The sequence below is a fragment of the Macrobrachium rosenbergii genome, chromosome 58 (assembly GCF_040412425.1).
Source record: "Macrobrachium rosenbergii isolate ZJJX-2024 chromosome 58, ASM4041242v1, whole genome shotgun sequence".
Classification (NCBI taxonomy): Eukaryota; Metazoa; Arthropoda; class Malacostraca; order Decapoda; family Palaemonidae; genus Macrobrachium; species Macrobrachium rosenbergii.
Window position 1 is genome coordinate 18123617 of NC_089798.1, and position 18513 is coordinate 18142129.

The window sequence follows — 18513 nt, forward strand, 5'->3', positions numbered from 1 at the left end:
ATGAGAAAAGAAAGATGTAGAGTAACTCATGACCTGGTACTACACATCAAATAACTATAGAACTCATTGACTGTGATGAAACAAGTACTGATATTACATGTAACTGGAAGTTCGTATCCTATGTTCTCACCTCTTTTAATTGGTTATTATTATTGGCTTTGGCTTTAGATGACAAGTATTTCTTATATTTTTCCTCTTCATCTGGTGGGAGGCTCAAATGAGTTCTTCCTAGAAGTACATGGACATACCTTTCTAATACATACCACAACATTTCTGTGAAGAATGGATATCTGAACTTTTGTGGCACCTGCAAAGAGCATATTTTTAAAATTCTAGCTTTAATATATCGTAACTCTAAACAGTAAAATATTTGTAATGACAAAGCACATGTGCGCAATGTAAATAAAGGATTTAGTCCCCTACAGAGGACAAAGCCAAAACTACAAAGAGAAGCACATACAAGAGAGAGCACAAGGTTCACAAATACAATAACCTTTTACTTGCCAGTTGCTCTACTACACAAATTTTTTATAAATGTTAATGGGTATGTGCATTTCATTCTGCAAAGAGTGGATGAAATCCCATAGTTCACCAGTGTGCAAAAAGATATTCAAATCTTAAAGTGTTCTCATTACCACTGCTCACCCAGGAGAGCTCAAACAATTTAAGTATGCTAATTTGGCTTTATCTGAATTTGTATGCAGATGGGTCTACGTGTGTTGAGAGGGTGAGACAACTCAGATGAAAACTAGTGCAACATTGTTGTTACAATCAAGGATATGAGAAGTTTTCAATTGGCTTCTATTTGTACTCTTTCTCAAATAACCACAAACAATATTCTCTACGGCTAATCTAACAGAAAAGGTCATTATATACTAACGTGTGTAGCATCCTCCACTTGAGCAACTCGAAGCTGTTTTTCTATGCCAAAGCTATGAAGAAAATTCCCTCCAAAAACCAAGGAATCTTCTGGAGTGTAAACAGCATGTATCCAACCTAAAATTTAAAATTATTATAGATACTATTATACAGTAAGACAAAGTAAAATGTATTTATTAAACTTTATGGAAATTAAACAGTTTTTCTTACCCTTTCACTATGGAACTTTTTTGACAAATTCCTAGCTGTGCAATTTTAGCACCAAATATTGAAAATGCTCTCTTTTAATCAAAATATTTTTTATAACATCTTCAAGCATCCTGTTTTTAGAACTGGACATTATTTCACTTGGAAGTAAGCCATTCTGTCTAAAAAAATTACGAAAAGGTGGGAAAATACAAAATAAGCGTAAAACCAGGAAAAAATGAAAACATAAGATTATGAGAGTATACATCAAAATATAACACAAATGTGGTTCCTGTATCCATTGGTTATGAAAAATTTGGTAAAATGGAGAAATAAAAAAAACAGTGCTTTTTGATAATTGTAGTAGTGACCCTTAGCATACTTTTTGTTCACCACCAATATTGTACAGTACAGTATTCACATTTAACACTGACAATGCTTCTTTGTGTGTGGTGTACCTCAAAACAAGGGATGTAACACAAAGGTTCAAGGGCCCAATGGGGATGCACGGCCCAGTGGAGGTGCATCTTTTAAACGATAACTCTGAAATTGAGAATCCTAGGAATATGTTCTATGTCAGAAAATAATGCCCAGAACAGGTTCTATTTACACTTTAAATTTGAAAATGATATAGCCACAACCTTTCTGTTGAACAAAAATGTACCAGTTTGCCCTTTTTTGTTATTTTTCTTAGCTATACTTAAGGATGTTACTTTTTATGTTCGTTTATGAGTTGACACCGTGTGTGGTAATTTTTGTATATATTTTTTTTAAATTCAGGGTGATGTTAGGTGGTTAGAAATGATGTCCTGAGAGTATAAGGCAAAATAACATATTTAAATTAATTTGCATTTTTCATAGCTAACAAACCTGCAGTCTTAACATTAGGATAAATCTTCTGGTGTCAGCTGGAAACCAGTATAAATAAAAACAGGGATTGTTTATGCAAAGAATTGGTGGCATCTGGAATCCGTCACGGAGATCAGATGGGAAGTGGCTAGCAACCTGATCTCAACCCTGTAAAGTTTCAGTTTTCTTCCAGCCTACTGTTAACTGAAAGAGGGTGGCTAGAAGTGGGCAGTAAATGTTAACACCACAGGTTTGTTAGCTATGAAAAATACAAATTACAGGCAGTTAACTGGGGACTGCCTGTAATTTGAATTTGCCACTGGCTCATATGCAGAACAAACTTGGGTCTTAACATTAGGATAAACTCACTCTTGGTGGGAGGTAAGAGAATCCTGAACCGACTGGAGGTTCACACACCCTGAATAAGAGAATTGAAAGGAAGGAGACCTAAGCCTCTGATCTGTTACATACATGGGTATCCAACAGTCAGATTACTGCTCTTCCTCAAAATCATGTTGACATAATTAAATGTATTGTTTATGGAGCTGCCAATGTTAGGCATGAAAGTAATTTCCCTGCTCACTATAAGAAAAGTTTGACCGATCTTAAAAGACAATAGAGGATAAGTCGCATAGTACTGTAATTTTAGCTGACTACATATCACATATGCAAGCCCTATTGGATGATGATACAACTTACAAAAAACTAACAAAAAATCCCATTGATCAAGTCATTAAAGATAAAAAAAGAATTAATAGGTCAGTTGTCAGTAAAATTTCCCTCGTTACCTTACTTGTAAGGAGTAGTAAAAACACACACAGAACATAATCCTACTTGGCCTATTATCAGTACCGTTGGCTCAATATCATATAAACTTTAAATATATTACCAAGCTCTTGTCCCCACTACTTGGAGCTATCTCTGATTCTCAAATATATAATTGTCTAGATTTAGTTGAAAAATTAAACAAAATAACTTTTTGCTCCATTGATAGATTCATTTGTTCTGATGTTTGTTCTCTTTTTACTGAAGTCCCTATACATTCTATTTTAGAGTATCTTAGTAATGAACTAATCAGTCATAATACAGCAAATTAGAAAAATATTTCAGCTTGTGATACAAGCATGAAATTTGGTACAAGTGCTCATTTCAACCCCCTCTTGAAAAATCTGGATGTCCACACAAAATTTCAATATGGCCACTAGTTTCGATTTCTGACACTTTGAGTAAATCATTGTTGAAATAAATGCATCAATCATTATTCAGATATTGTCTTCCTGGGTAGAAGAGTTAATTGAAGATATCACCTGAGCTCCTACTACTATATTTACCATTTGATAAAGATGGCATACAAAATGGCTGCCATGAAACATTTTGCTTGATAATTCTGCAACTACGAAAGATAAGACAAGAAATTTTTTATCTATGCCTATATTTATAAGGCTAGAGAATCTGTTTCTAGCATTTCTATTGGGCTATTATCAATATTGCATCTTGGAAAGGGACCCCATAATGCTACTGAAAAGTATACAAGCACAAGACTATAATGGAGTATGATAAAGTATCTTATCTATGTTCGCACACTGTCTCAAATGTCTTTTTTTTAAGCCTTAAATGAACACAAGAATTTACAGATGCATGGTGTCACCCTCCAGTGTGACGAAATTCTCATTCAGATTATCTGAAGCATCATTTGTAACATATAGTTAAACCTCACATTTGCAGCTACAGAAAGCTGTGCACGTAAGCCCAAGCCTGTAGCATTTTTGGACTCGAAGAAGCAGGGGGGATATTTGTGAAGGAGTCAGGTAGCTCAGGTACAGATTTTACCCTCTCTGGCCCAAACTGTACTGGTTGACGCTCTTTTCCCCAGTGTCTTTGGCAGGGTGCTGGAATACTGAAATGCTGGTCCCATGAAAAGAGTTAGTAGCCATAGTTGCTGAAGGGTTGTGATCAATGTTGTCCATGACCGCAGTGGTAAGCAACCCCTTTCTCTAAACTGGTAGTTGCTCATTGGATGGGTGGGTACTGTTCTCAGCTAGCACTCTGCTGGTCCAGCGTTCGATTCTCCAACCGGGCTATGAAGAATTAGAGGAATTTATTTCTGGCAATAGAAATTCATTTCTCGTTATAATGTGGTTTGGATTCCACAATAAGCTGTAGGTCCTGTTGCTAGATAACCAATTGGTTCTTAGCCACATAAAATAAATCTAATTCCTTCAGGCCAGCCCTAGGAGAGCTGTTAATCAGCTCAGTGGTCTGGTTAAACTAAGGTATACTTAACTTTTCTCAAAACTGGTGGACAGACTACACCCTCTTCCACATACTTGGTGACAGTGGCATCTCCCAGTCAGGCTGATATCTCCAGCACCCTGTCTTAGAAATACTCATGCCATGACCATGAAGCATTTCTACCAGGTTTCTCTTCCCGATTTTGGTATAGATAGCCATGCCCATGAACTATGAAAAAGGAGTTTCCCTATCCTTTGAGTGCCAATGTACACTTGCTCCTTCCTTCCTGTTTGAGAAGCAGTTGTACTGCAGGTGCTGAGCAATAGCCAGGTCTGACTTTGATGGGTCAAACCTTAGCTGTGACTTATGTCTGCTCCATATTCGACTGTATTAGTGAACTGGAGCAGACTTTGAGGTATGGCATCATTGATGCATCCTTCACCAAAGGTGCCGTCAAACCTTGAGTGATGATCCAGAATATGCTTCCTCAGTATCTTTGCTGCTTTAGCAATCACAAGTATATCTGAGTAGTCAGATATCTGAGACAGGGCTAAAGCTACAACTTTCTGCAAGACAAGTAGCACACTTCTTCCTTTCCTGTGTGCTTCTAATTCAGGGATTTCTGCTAACAATTTGTCCTTCAATCTTGTTTTATCTGCAGTGGGTGAGGCAATGCCCAAATGTTCTAAGCACTGCTGGTATAATTGGGATATGTCTGTAAGAGGAAATATGGGAGGACCATCTGAACTTAAGCTGGTTTCAATATAATTATTATCCAGCTCTGATAGAACCAGTGGATATACATCTGGTTCTTCACTGTGACACTGTTCTTTCTCAAGATTTCTAAGATGGGACCTCTCCCTCTTGTAAAGGCCAGTGAGACATACAAGATGGTATTTCAGCTCTTGTGCAATTGCATCACCTGCACCTAGTTTATGGAATTAATTGATATTTCATTAAAGGATATGTACAGTATTAACCCTTAAACACCAAACCTCTATTTACAAAAACGTCTCCCGTATGCTGGCGGCGTTCGGTGAGTTAGCGCCGAAGCGGAAAAAAAGTTTTTTTAAAAAAATCACAGCACGCTTAGTTTTTCAGATTAAGAGTTCATTTTTGGCTCCCTTTTTTGTCATTGCCTGAAGTTTAGTATGCAACCATCAGAAATGAAAAAAATATCATTATCATATATAAATATTGGAATATATGACAGCGAAAAAAAAAAACATAATTGTATACAAATTGCGCTGTAAGCACAACGGTTAAAGCTAATGAGTTAATTTTTTTTAGTTGTATTGTACATTAAATTGCGATGATTTTGGTATATAACAAATTGTAAAACGATCAAAGCAACACAGAAAAATATCACAAAGTGATGCATGAATTAAATAACGTAGCGGACGTAAAAAATTTTTTTTCAAAAATTCACCATAAATCAAAATATTGTGCTAGAGACTTCCCGTTTGTTGAAAAATGAAGCTAATTGATTGAATATTACTAGACTGTAAGTGTTTTAGCTTACAATTGCAGTTTTCGACCATTTCGGTCGAGTTAAAGTTGACCGAAAGTCGTATTTTTTCTATTTATTGTGATTTATATGAAAATATTTCAAAACTGATAAAAACTACAACCATGAGTTATTTTCTGTTGTATTGTACATGAAATTGCGCACATTTTCATATACAAAACTTTATGTAACGACTAATATAAAACAGTGCAAATATTACGACAACGAGAGAAAGAATTTCTGAGATGTTCAGCCGAGTTACAGCAAGAGACGTAAGGAAAATGTTTTTTTCAAAATTCACCATAAATTGAAATATTGTGCTAGAGACTTCCAATTTATTGCAAAATGAAGGTAAACAATTGAATATTACTAGAATGTAAGAGTTTTAGCTTACAACTGCATTTTTTTACCATTTCGGTCGAGTTAAAGTTGACCAAGGTTGAAATTTTGGCAGTTATCGTGATTTATGTGAAAATATTTCAAAACTGATAAAAGCTACAACCATGAGCTATCTTCTGTTGTATTCTACATGAAATTGCGCACATTTTCATGTATAAAACTTTATGTAACGGCTAATATAGAACAGTGCAAAATTACTTACAAAATGACGAAAGAATTTCTGAAATTTTCGCCGAGTTACAGCGCAGAGGCGTAAGAAAAGTTTTTTTTCAAAATTCACCATAAATCGAAATATTGTGCTAGAGATTTCCAATTTGTTGCAAAATGAAGGTACATGATTGAATATTACTAGAATGTAAGAGTTTTAGCATACAATTGCGCTTTTCGAGAGAGAGAGAGAGAGAGACTAGACTGCTTCACTGACTTTTGAAGCTAAGCATTCTGCTGAGGATGTCCCTCTCCCTGATACTTGTCATCCTGATCCTATTCTTTAAAATTTGCCTTTCACTCTAAGGATGTTAAGAAAATTCTGGATAATCTTGATAGATTGGGTGGAGAAGATCCTGTTGGTTTCTTTCCTTTGGTTTTTAAAAAAGCTTCTACTGTGTTGTATCCCAAGATAAGTAGATTCTATAGATTTTTATGTCAATGTAGTATCTGCAGACGAGTGCCAGTTCCAAAGAGTGGCATATCTCCAGACTGCAGTAACTGCAGGCCAATCTCTATTCATCCTGTGCTCTCCAAAGTTGCCAAAAAATAAAAAAAATTATTTTTAGCCACTATATAAGTATGTGGAATCTAAGGGATACTAGCTTTTAGTCAATGCATATATAGGAAGCAGTTAGGTATCTGCAATGCTTTTTTAGACTTCACTTGCCAGTTGCAAAGAAACCTTGATAAGGGTTTTGAGTGCAGAGTAATTCGAATAGATTTTAGTGCTGCTCTCGATTTAGTAAATCTCCCATGGGGGGTAGCGCCATCAGTGCACCTTATGGGGTGCACTGTAGGCATTACTAAAGGTTCTTGCAGCATCTCTTTGGCCCGTAGCTGCAACCCCTTTCATTTCTTTTACTGTACCTTCATATCTTCTTCCAGCTTGCTATCCACCCTCGCCTAACAATTATTTCATAGTGCAACTGTGAGGTTTTCCTGTTGTTACACCTTTCAAACCTATCTACTCTCAATTCCCTTTCCAGCGCTGAATGACCTCACAGGTCCCAGTGATTGTCTTTGGCATAAACTCTATACAGTATTCCATTCCATTACAATTTAGTAATGACCTCTTATTTGTCATTTTTTCATAGGTTGTATTTCAACGGAGATCTTTCACATTCACACTTGATCCCTGATCCCCTTTACCTGCCAAGAACAACCAGATTCGCTGAAAAGAAGTACCAATAAGCAGTAAATGTCAGGCTGTTGAACTTCTCAGTTCCAGAAGTGCAACTGAAACTTTAAAAATTACAATTTAATAAATCACAAGGCACTTATTTATAAACTTCAGATTCTTGTACTGGGTGGATATGTTTTTACGATTACTTCAAGATTTCCTTACAGGTAAGCAGCAGCGAGTTGCTGTGGACGGGATCTTTAGTGAACCAAGACCTATTTTGTCTGGAGTTTCACAGGGTAGTGTTCTTGGTTCACTGTTATTTTTAGTGTAAACAAGTGATATGGTTATTGGCCTGGAAAACAAGATTCAGTATGGCAATGATGTAGTAAAGTCTCCACTTAACAGAAATGAAGCTGCCCTCAGCCTCAATCGGGACAAGGATTAGATTAGTGAATGGTGTAGTCAGTGGGGTATGAGGCTGAACTCCAGTAAAATGAAAACTATCTATTAGCAGATCTTAATTTCCCACCCCATCCTCCCCTTCAAATGGATGGAACTTTGCTGAATGAGTCCAAAGCTTTAACTATTCTAGGTGTAAAGTTTCAGCAAATGCCGCCTGAAAGTTAGGTATTGTTTGTAATGGCTCATATATTTATAACGTTACGACCTCATATATTTACAAGTGATAAAATCAATGCAACCTGTTTCAAGTCATTTGTGCTTCCTTTACTAGAATACTGTTCTCCGGTGTGGACGTCTGCTTCTGCCAGAGATTTCTCTCTTTTAGACAGAGCAGATCGTGGCGGTAGGTTTCTGTTTCCTAACAGTAGCAGTTACGACTTGGACCATCAACGGATGGTCTCTTTATTTGTCCCTTTTTCATAAGTTGTATTTGAACAGAGATCTTTCACATTCACACTTGATCCCTGATTCCCTTTGCCTGCCAAGAGCAATCAGGTTCACTGAAAAGCAGTACCAATAAGCAGTAAATGTCCAGCTGTTGAACTTCTCAGTTCCAGAAGTGCCACTGAAACTTCAAAAATTCAAGCAAAGATGCAATGCATTACTTTCCTAGTACTACTTTCCTTGCATTTTAATATATTTATTCATTTATTTTTTTTAATAAGTGGATCCCCTTTCTATGTATCTCAGTTTACCTCCTCTTACTTCCTGTGAACACCATATTCTTTGAAATACAGAATTTTGGGTACATGGCCTCTGTGGGCTTGTTCCATATGAATAAGTTTCATCGTCTGAATAATAATGATAATGTTTACATGAAAGCCTAATACAGTAACACAAACTCTTACATTGTTTATAACACACACACACTTACACTATTTTGTTTATATTTTATGCTACAGTATGCTATTTATATTTTTACTGTATTTTCTCATTATTTTAGTTTTACAGACCAAAAAATAAAAGCAATCATGTGAGCATATGTATGTATACACACACACATTCTACGCCGTTGGTGAACTTGGTACAGACTGTTTGGTTTTGTCTTGCCTACACATGAAATTCATATTTTAAATATTTTTATGGTGATTAGAGAAGAAATATCAACTTCAATAAAATACTCTCTTGTGTACTGTTAAGATAAGTCTGATAATCATGCTTAAGAGTCAACTAAACTTATAATAAAAACTGTACAGTAAATCAAGAAAGAAAAAAAAAAAAGTAAGACGTACATATGCACACACTCATTCAATGGCATTGTGAACTTCCTGGAGTTTTGGTTTATTATTTATATGAGAGAGAGAGAGAGAGAGAGAGAGAGAGAGAGAGAGAGAGAGAGAGAGAGAGAGAGAGAGAGAGAGAGAGAGAGAGAGAGAGAATATCAACTCTTGTGTACTGTTAAGATAAGTCTGATAATCATGCTTAAGAGTCAACTAAACTTATAATAAAAACTGTACAGTAAATCAAGCAAAAAAAATAAATAAAAAAAATAAAAAAAAAAAAAAGTAATGGACATGCATATGCACGCACTCATTCAATGGCATCGTGAACTTCCTGGAGAGAGAGAGAGAGAGAGAGAGAGAGAGAGAGAGAGAGAGAGAGAGAGAGAGAGAGAGAGAGAGAGAGAGAGAATGTTTACATCAGTAAACAAACGAATCGGGAGCTGTTCTGCTATTTTGAGGAATTTTTCTTTACCATAAAGTATATTAGTTTACCTTTGTATACCCGATTTACAATTATGTACAAAAATAAAATAATTCCATTAATACAGTCATTTTTTTTTGCAAGTAAAAAATTATTTTCCTAATTCTTTTGGTAATATGCCCAATCAGCTGATTCTGAGTGTAAACATTACAAATGGCAGGACGATCGGGTTGTTTATACATATAATGATGATATATCAACTTAATAATAAAGTATAAACGATTCTGTACGTAAAATAAGCTTCATTACTTTTACCTTTATCTTAAATAAAGCTGTAAAAGCTTATCTCAGTTTTGCAAATGGTTAGCCCAGCTCTGAAGTTCATACACAGCCCACACATTTTTATCTAGTGTATGGTAATATAATACGGTAACAACTGATAAGGAAGTTCCTGTATAAAAATACATTAATGGTCATAAAACCATAGTCCGATATGGTAAACACAGGTAGCCTACCTGTTTATTGAACTGTGTTATTTATTAGGGAAAGAAATAGAAGGGGTTGCATTTTTTTCAGTGTATTTTTGCAGTACATTTTGTTACAAATTTGAGGAAAAAGGTATATAATTGTCTTTTGCATTTAGTTTTCGGTTTAAAGTGTGATAGTTGTTATGTATAAGAATACTGAGTGTTTACAGTTACATGGTATTGAGGTGGTTGGGTGTGGAAGGGTAGAGAGTTGCCCTTGAACACCCCTCGATATTTTACTTGCCATTACTCAGATTTTGCCACTACCTGATGGACCCTTGGCTCTATTATTCAGATACCTGAAGGATTACTGTGTATTTATGTATATACAGTATATACAGGCAGTCCCTGGTTTACGGTGGGGGTTCCGTTCTTATGCCGCGCCGTAAGCCGAAAATCGTCATAAACCGAAAATTCGTCGAAATTCGTCAAAAATCCTAAGAAAACCTTACTTTTAATGGTCTGGGTGTATTGAAAACAATGTAAACTAAATTTTTATTGAGTTTTTCATTAAAAAAACTCCAAATTTTTATTATTCTGCCGTTTTGGAGCCATATTTCTTCCGTCAGATTGGTGTACGATGCGTCACAACCCTGGAACATGCATTGTAATAATAATAATCGGGAATTAATTTCTGATGAATATATCTGAAAAGCGTCGTAACCTCGAAACGTCGTAAAGCCGGACCCGTCGTACACCGGGGACTGCCTGTATATACATATGTGTATGTATATTATATATATACTGTATATACATATAAAGCATACAGTCATACCTCGAAATTACATGAGGTCAGGTTCCAGAGCCCCTCGTGCAAGGTGAATTTTCACTTAAGTTTGGCATGGCTTTTAAAAATGCTAATAAATGTTTATTTCCAGAGTTTAAGTACTAAATATGACCCTAATCATGCTCCCAAAGTATTCAGCTAACTTTTAAATGAACTAAAGTTAGTGTAATTTTATTCAAAATTTAGCTTATTACCCTTAAAAAAGGAATACAGTAAATGGTTGACATAAAAATTGAGTACTGCACAGTTTCATAATAGCGCATTTACAGTAGGTGCATACGTATACTAATGTTACCCCTAATTCATGGGATGCTGTTTTCTTTGTCACTTAGAGCAAAAGCCGTTTTCTTTGCGTCACTAGGCAAAACGTCATGGGTCAGTCAACAAAGGTACAATTCCACAAAATATTGAAAACATGTACATAATGTTCGTAGAAGGTAGTACAGTACAGGTAAAATTCAATCAATTTAAAATTATATAGTGTACAGGTAATGACGTACAGAGAAATAATAAGTTGTAAAAATATGTTTGAGAGATACTGTAATAAAGTAACTGTACTACTTTTGTATCGTATTTATGCGCAAATATATAAATACAAATTTTCCATTCTGATTTTACACCTAAAAACACGAAAACTTAAAAATTACACACTTTCTACAGGGGTATCATCTTTGAAAAATGCAGTAACTAAGGGTATCACATCTTGTAAAAGTACACCAACTGAACGTGCTGTAATTACATGCACAAACAGATTGCACCAGCACTTTTCTCCAAGGTGAACTGAGTAATTTTCAAAGAATGACACTTATACAATTCTTAGTTACATCTCTGATATTACATTAACCAATTCATTTTATCAAATGAGTGCGACTGAACCACCTCATCTCAAGGTCATGTAAAGTCCTTGTGACAAAGACTTTGCAAATGGACATAATACTTGTATGATATTTATGTATACAAATATAAATATAAAATTTCCATATCAATTTTACAGTTAAAAGCATGAAATCTTATAAATGTACTTCAAACATTAAACAAGCATTTTCTGCAGGGGTATCATCTTTGAAAAGTGCAGTAACTTTGCAAATAGGTATCACATCTTGTAAAAGTACACTAACTGAATGTGCTGAAATTTCCTCTGCATCATATTTATGCATGTACAAAAATAAAAAATAATACATTTTCTATACAGATTTTACACATGAAAACATGAAATGCATTTTTCATAGAGATTTTACACATGAAAGCATGAAATGCATTTTTCATAGAGATTTTGCACATTAAAACATGAAATGCACTTTTCATACAGATTTTACACATAAAAGCATGAAATGCATTTTTCATACAGATTTTACATATAAAAGAATGAAATGTATTTTTCATACACTTTTTACACACAAAAGCACGAAAACTTGTAAATTACTTTAAACACCCACTTCTGCAGGGTCTCTCAAGAATTTCGTGTCTGTGAAAAAATCACGTGTGCCCATTAGTTAGGTTCCAGTGAAAAGTTTGTGTGTGTGAATTCGCGCAACTCGAATCGTGTAAGATCGAAGTATCTGTATTATATACATATATATATATATATATATATATATATATATATATATATATATATATATGGATACCTGAAGGATTACTGTATGTATATATATATATATATATATATATATATATATATATATATATATATATATATATATATATATATATATATATATATATATATATATATATATATATATATATATATATATATATATATATGCACATATACATGTATATATATTATTTGGATACCTGAAGGATTACTGTAATATATATATATATATACATACAGGTTGACCATCACTAATCCGGCAATCAGTAGTCCGGAACAATCAGTAATCCGGCACAAATTTCGGCTAGAGTAATTTCTAATGTTTCCGGGTCGCTGCTCTAACTCGCTCGCCAGCCACTTCGATTTGGTGGCGCTGTGTGCTGCATCGACAAACTGGAGGAGTTTGTAAACACAAGCATGCTTTTGCTGTTCCATTTTTTACCTTTATTATTGTCTTTTGGCCTAGGTTATGGTATATCGTATAGGCTACATATACGTTATGGTATATTGTATAGGCGACATATACGGTAGCCTAGCCTACATTATACTGAACTCTATCCGCATATTAACAGTATTATACAAACATCAACATAACGAATGTGTATCTTTTTCGTGGATCTTTTAAAGTTATGCTTTACTACAGTGTACCCAATTGTGTATACAGGCAGTCCCCGGTTTACGACGGGGGTTCTGTTCTTACGCCGCGTCATAAGCCGAAAATCGTCATAAACCGAAAAATCGTCGAAAATTGTCAAAAATCCAAAGAAAACCTGACTTTTAATGCTCTGGGTGTATTGAAAACGATGTAAACTGCATTTTTATTGAGTTTTTCATAAAAAAACCCCCCTCCAAATTTTTATTATTCTGCCATTTTGGAGCCATATTTCTTCCCTCAGATTGGTGTATGACGCGTCATAACCCTGGAACGTGTCGTAAACTGGGAAATAATTTCTGATGAATATATCTGAAAAGCGTCGTAACCTCAGAACGTCATAAGCCGGACCCGTTGTAAACCGGGGACTGCCTGTATTCTCATATTGCTTTTGTATTATAAATTGCGATCAATGTTTTGTTTTGGGAATCGATAACGCGCTGTTTATTTCGCCGCATTTAACTCAGTTCAGAGTGCTTTTCTTGCTTCTAGTAAGCGTAAATGAATATAGATTATTTATTTGGGACAATGATATTTTTTGTTATACAAAGTGTTTTTAAGTCGAAATATAACTAAAATATGTCTCGTTGTGACATTAATTTAGCTATTTTTTTGTTAATATATGACGTTCGAGGGAACGTCATTTATTAATGTTTTGGGGGCATGTTTGTTTTGTGTAAAAAAAAAAATCAAGATTCCATTCGCTATTTTCTCTTGATTTCATCATAATACAAACCTTCTTTACGTATTTATCTTTTATTGTGCATGAAAACAACAGTAATTTGTATTCTTTCATGCCCAGTAGTTTTGATTAAAATACATCCTTTCCAATTTTATTTACGGTCGAGTTTCATCCATGTTGCTGATGCACGATAATTTATAGTCATTGAGGTTGAACATTGTTTTCTCAGCTTCAGCTACAATTTGCAGCTTTAAGTTACTGAAGCAGTATATTTCCTTGCAGATCTTTTCTCCAAAGCAAATAAGGGTATAGTGTAAAAAATATATCAGTCCTATAGTACTTAACGTAATTTGTAACATAACGACAGTAATTGTTTGGCCGTACGATGGTTGAAATACAAGCAAAACAGTTGTTATCCAATACGATTAGTAGCAAAACAACAGTTTCCCGTTCGATTGTGTATGGCTGTACACATTTACGCAAGAGTATAACGTTACTAACAATATACTTTTATCATTCTCTTTTACTTTTTTAACTAGCAGATGGAATAAAGAGGAGGAAAAGAAGTTGGTCTATTATAAGTTGGTCTCTCTCACTGCCTCCTGTCTTGAAATCTAAAAATATTTTCTAAATATTTTACAATATCGGTATTAATTGCTAACCCCATTTCGTTCTTAACTCAAATATCTTAAGTTGAATTATCATAACTCGAGCACTACCTGTATTTGATAATTGTCTTTTCTTTATTAACCAACTTGTACTGATTTATGGGATATTTTAATTCTAAGATGAGGTGCTTAGCTACTGGGTTTCATGTATTCTAGCCTAATAAATGGCTAATCCGCAAATGGCTAAGAAAAGTCCAGGTCCCAATGACAGCCAGATTAGTGATGGTCAACCTGTATGTATGTATATATATATATATATATATATATATATATATATATATATATATATATATATATATATATATATATATATATATATATATATATATATATATATATATATATATATATATATATAATATATATATATATAATATATATATATATATAATATATATATATATATATATGTAATCCTCCTGGATATGAGGCTAAACTGTATCCGGTTGCAAAGCTTTTTGCTAAAGGACATAATGAGGTTACCTTGAATTGCAACTACCTCCAGGTCACCCTTGGGAAAGGTGTAGTACCTGATAACCTCCTCCTTGCTGGGAGGGTACAGCTCCACTGCCTTGTGGATAAACTTTTTAGTTAAAGGCTAAGGAGAAGGAAAACTCCCAATTTAAAACCCCTACTGCCTTGTATGGTCAACCTTTTTAGGTAAAGGCTAGGTCTATGGCTTATAACCATAGCATGGAAGAGAACTGGGACCTCACCATGTATAACCTCCAAGAATAATCATGGCTTATAATCACAAAGAAGATTACAGATGAACGTGCGTTAGTGGGAACTATGTCAGAATGGATGATGTGGTTGTCTATAGAGCCCAGTCAAACTAGTCATGTGGTGCAGGTGGCATTTGACCGTCATCAAGCTACTGCCCCAAAAGAAAAGAAAGAAATGTAATAACAACCCAAAGACAACAGAAAACAAGGAAAATAAGGATAGCTACTTGGAATGTTAGAACATTATATCAGGCTGGAAAGAAAATGAATGTAGAGAGAGAAATGGAAAGAATGAAGCTACAAGTATTAGGGCTTAGTGAGGTTAGATGGCCAGGAGTGGGGTGTTCTCCAACTTCAACAGGAGGAACCTTCATATACTTTTCCAGAGTGCTGAGAGAGGTGTTGGTGTGATTCTAGACAAATCTGTGAAACCATGTTTGATAGGCTATTGGGCTGTATCTGACAGGATTTTGTTGGTGCGTATAAAAGCCACACCATTCAATATATGCATAATACAAGTATATGCACCTACATCTGAACATGATGAAGAGGATGTTGATCAATTTTATCTAGAGTTAAATCAGGCAAGAGAGCAGTGCAAAGAGCATGAAGTAATTATGGTTATTGGTGACCTCAATGCGAAGGTGGGACAAGGAAGAACAGCGGATATTGTTGGGCCTTTTGGATTAGGTAAAAGAAATGAGAGAGGAAACAGATTTGTAGACTGGTGCTTAGAGAGAGAAAAGATTATATCAAACACCTGGTTTAAGCACCACCCAAGACATCTCTGGACATGGAAAAGCCCTGGTGACAGAGTTAGAAACCAAATAGACTTTCTAACCATCAATAAAAGATTTAGGAACTCTGTCAAGCAAGTGAAAACCTGCCCGGGAGCCGGTTGTAATAGTGACCATGTACCAGTTGTAGCAACAGTGATGGTGAAGTTGAAAAATCAGAGGAAGAGTACACCTAAATCAAAGAGGCAACTGAAATTATTGAAAACAGAGGAAATGAAGAACCAATATAATAAAATTGTAAGAAATAGATATGACCAGCTTAAGGAGGAAGGCCCAGTGCTCCAACATCCTCAGCAAAAGTGGCAAAATTTGGAGAATGCAATAAGAGAAGGTAATGAAATAATACCATCAACAGAAAGGAGAGCTCGGAGAGAATGGATGACAGAAGATATCTTGATAATGATGGATGAAAGAAGGCTACAGAAGGGTAAAAATGAAGATAGATATAGAGCTCTGGATAGAACTATTAAGAGGGAATGCACAAGGGCAAAGGAGAAATGGATGGATGAGATTTGTGAGGAGGTAGAAGATTTGGATAAAAGGGATGAACGGAGAAAGTATGATAAGGTGAAAGAAATTACTTTTAAAAAGAAGAGAAGTATCAGCACTGGTATCAAAAAAGCGGATGGAACCATAGTAATGGAGTCAAAAGAAATATTGGAAAGATGGACGGAATATATTGGAGAATTGTTTGATGATGATAGAATAGAACATCTAGACTTCAATGACAACGGAGAAGGACCAAGTATAATCAGATCAGAGATAGAGAAAATCTTTAAAACAAATGAAAAGCGATAAAGCAACAGGTGATGATGGAATAGCAGCAGAGATGTTGGTAGCTCTGGGAGAATACATCATTGATATATTAACGGAAATAGTGGAAGGAATATATGAAGATGGAGAGCCTGCAACACAGATGTACAAATCAACATTTATCACAATGCCAAAAATACCAGGAACACTTGAGTGCAATAAACACCGGACTATCAGTATCATGAGTCAGATCACAAAAATAATATTAAGGATTGTTTTGAATAGAATAAGAAATAAGATACTCCCAGAGATTGGCAATGAACAGTGTGGTTTTATGAGAGATAAAGGGACAAGAAATGCAATTTTTATTTTGAGAATGTTGATGGAGAGAGCAATAGAAGTGAAAAAGATCTATATATTTGTTTTGTTGACTATGAAAAGGCTTTTGATCGGGTTAGACATGTAGACCTTATAAGGATATTGGAACAGATAAATATCGATGGGAAAGATCTAAGATTGATAAAGAATTTATATTGGAATCATGAGGCATCAGTGAAAGTAGAAAATGACGAATCAGAGACTCGGCACATCAAGAGAGGTGTAAGACAGGGTTGTGTGTTATCACCTGATCTCTTCAATTTATATAGTGAAATGATAATGAGAGATCTCAGAGATATGGAAGGAATTAAGGTTGGAGGAGTCAATATTAATAATATCAGATATGCTGATGATACAGCACTTGTTGCAGACTCTCATGATAAACTTCAAGCTTTAGTCAGTACTTTACACCAGTCAAGCAGAGAAAGAGGTCTGTCAATAAATATTAAGAAAACAGAAGTTATGGTTATCTCCAAAGATGAAATCCCCAAGAACAGATATAAAATTAATGCTGAAACAGTTAAACAAACCGATAGTTTTAATTATTTAGGATGCACTGTCACAAGTGATGGAAAATGCAAAAAGAGATCAGGAAGAGAATATCCATGGCAAAAGATGCATTTGGTAAGATAAAGAGATTAGTCCCCATCTCAAAAATATCGATGAATCTTAGGAGAAGATTTGTGAAATGTCTTGTTTGGTCTGTATTGTTGTATGGCTGTGAAACTTGGACCTTGAGGAAGGCAGATGAGGAGAGGTTACAGGCTGCAGAAATGTGGTTTTGGAGAAGGATGCTGAAAATATCATGGACAGAAAGGAAAACTAATGAGCAGGTATTAGAGAGAGTAGGCATTGAGAGAGAACTTTTGGCTTCAGTGAGAGGTAGACAAATGCAGTTTGTGGGTCACATAGTGAGAAGACAAGAACTAGAACATCTCTCTCTCACTGGTAAAATCAATGGAAGTCGGCCAAGAGGAAGACCTAGACAAAAATATATGGATGGATTGGTGAGAATGACTGGAGGAAGAATGTCTGCAGCTCAGTTGCTGCAGAGAGCCAGAAATAGAGAGGAGTGGCGAGCCATGATTGCCGACGTCCTTGGGGATATGGCACCTGATGATGATGATGATAAATGGATGATATATATATATATATATATATATATATATATATATATATATATATATATATATATATATATATATATATATATATTATATATATATATATATATATATATATATATATATATATATATATATATATATATATATATATATATATATATATATATATATATATATATATATATATATATATATATATATATATATATATATATATATATATATATATATATATATATATATATATATATATATATATATATATATATATATATATATATATATATATATATATATATATATATATATATATATATATATATATA

General features: G+C 34.6%; 1 protein-coding gene across 6 annotated transcripts in view; it reads right to left on the minus strand.

Annotated features, from left to right (window-relative positions):
- The window catches only part of LOC136837154 (lysine-specific demethylase 2A-like), a 255225-nt gene that overhangs the window by 126175 nt on the left and 110537 nt on the right, over positions 1–18513 (minus strand). For all 6 annotated transcript variants that reach the window (XM_067101814.1, XM_067101812.1, XM_067101816.1 and 3 more), the window contains exons 7-8: positions 881–996; positions 131–307 (exon numbers count right to left, since the gene is read on the minus strand). In XM_067101814.1, the coding sequence (XP_066957915.1) occupies positions 131–307; positions 881–996 (293 nt within the window). The remainder of the gene's footprint in view (positions 1–130; positions 308–880; positions 997–18513) is intronic.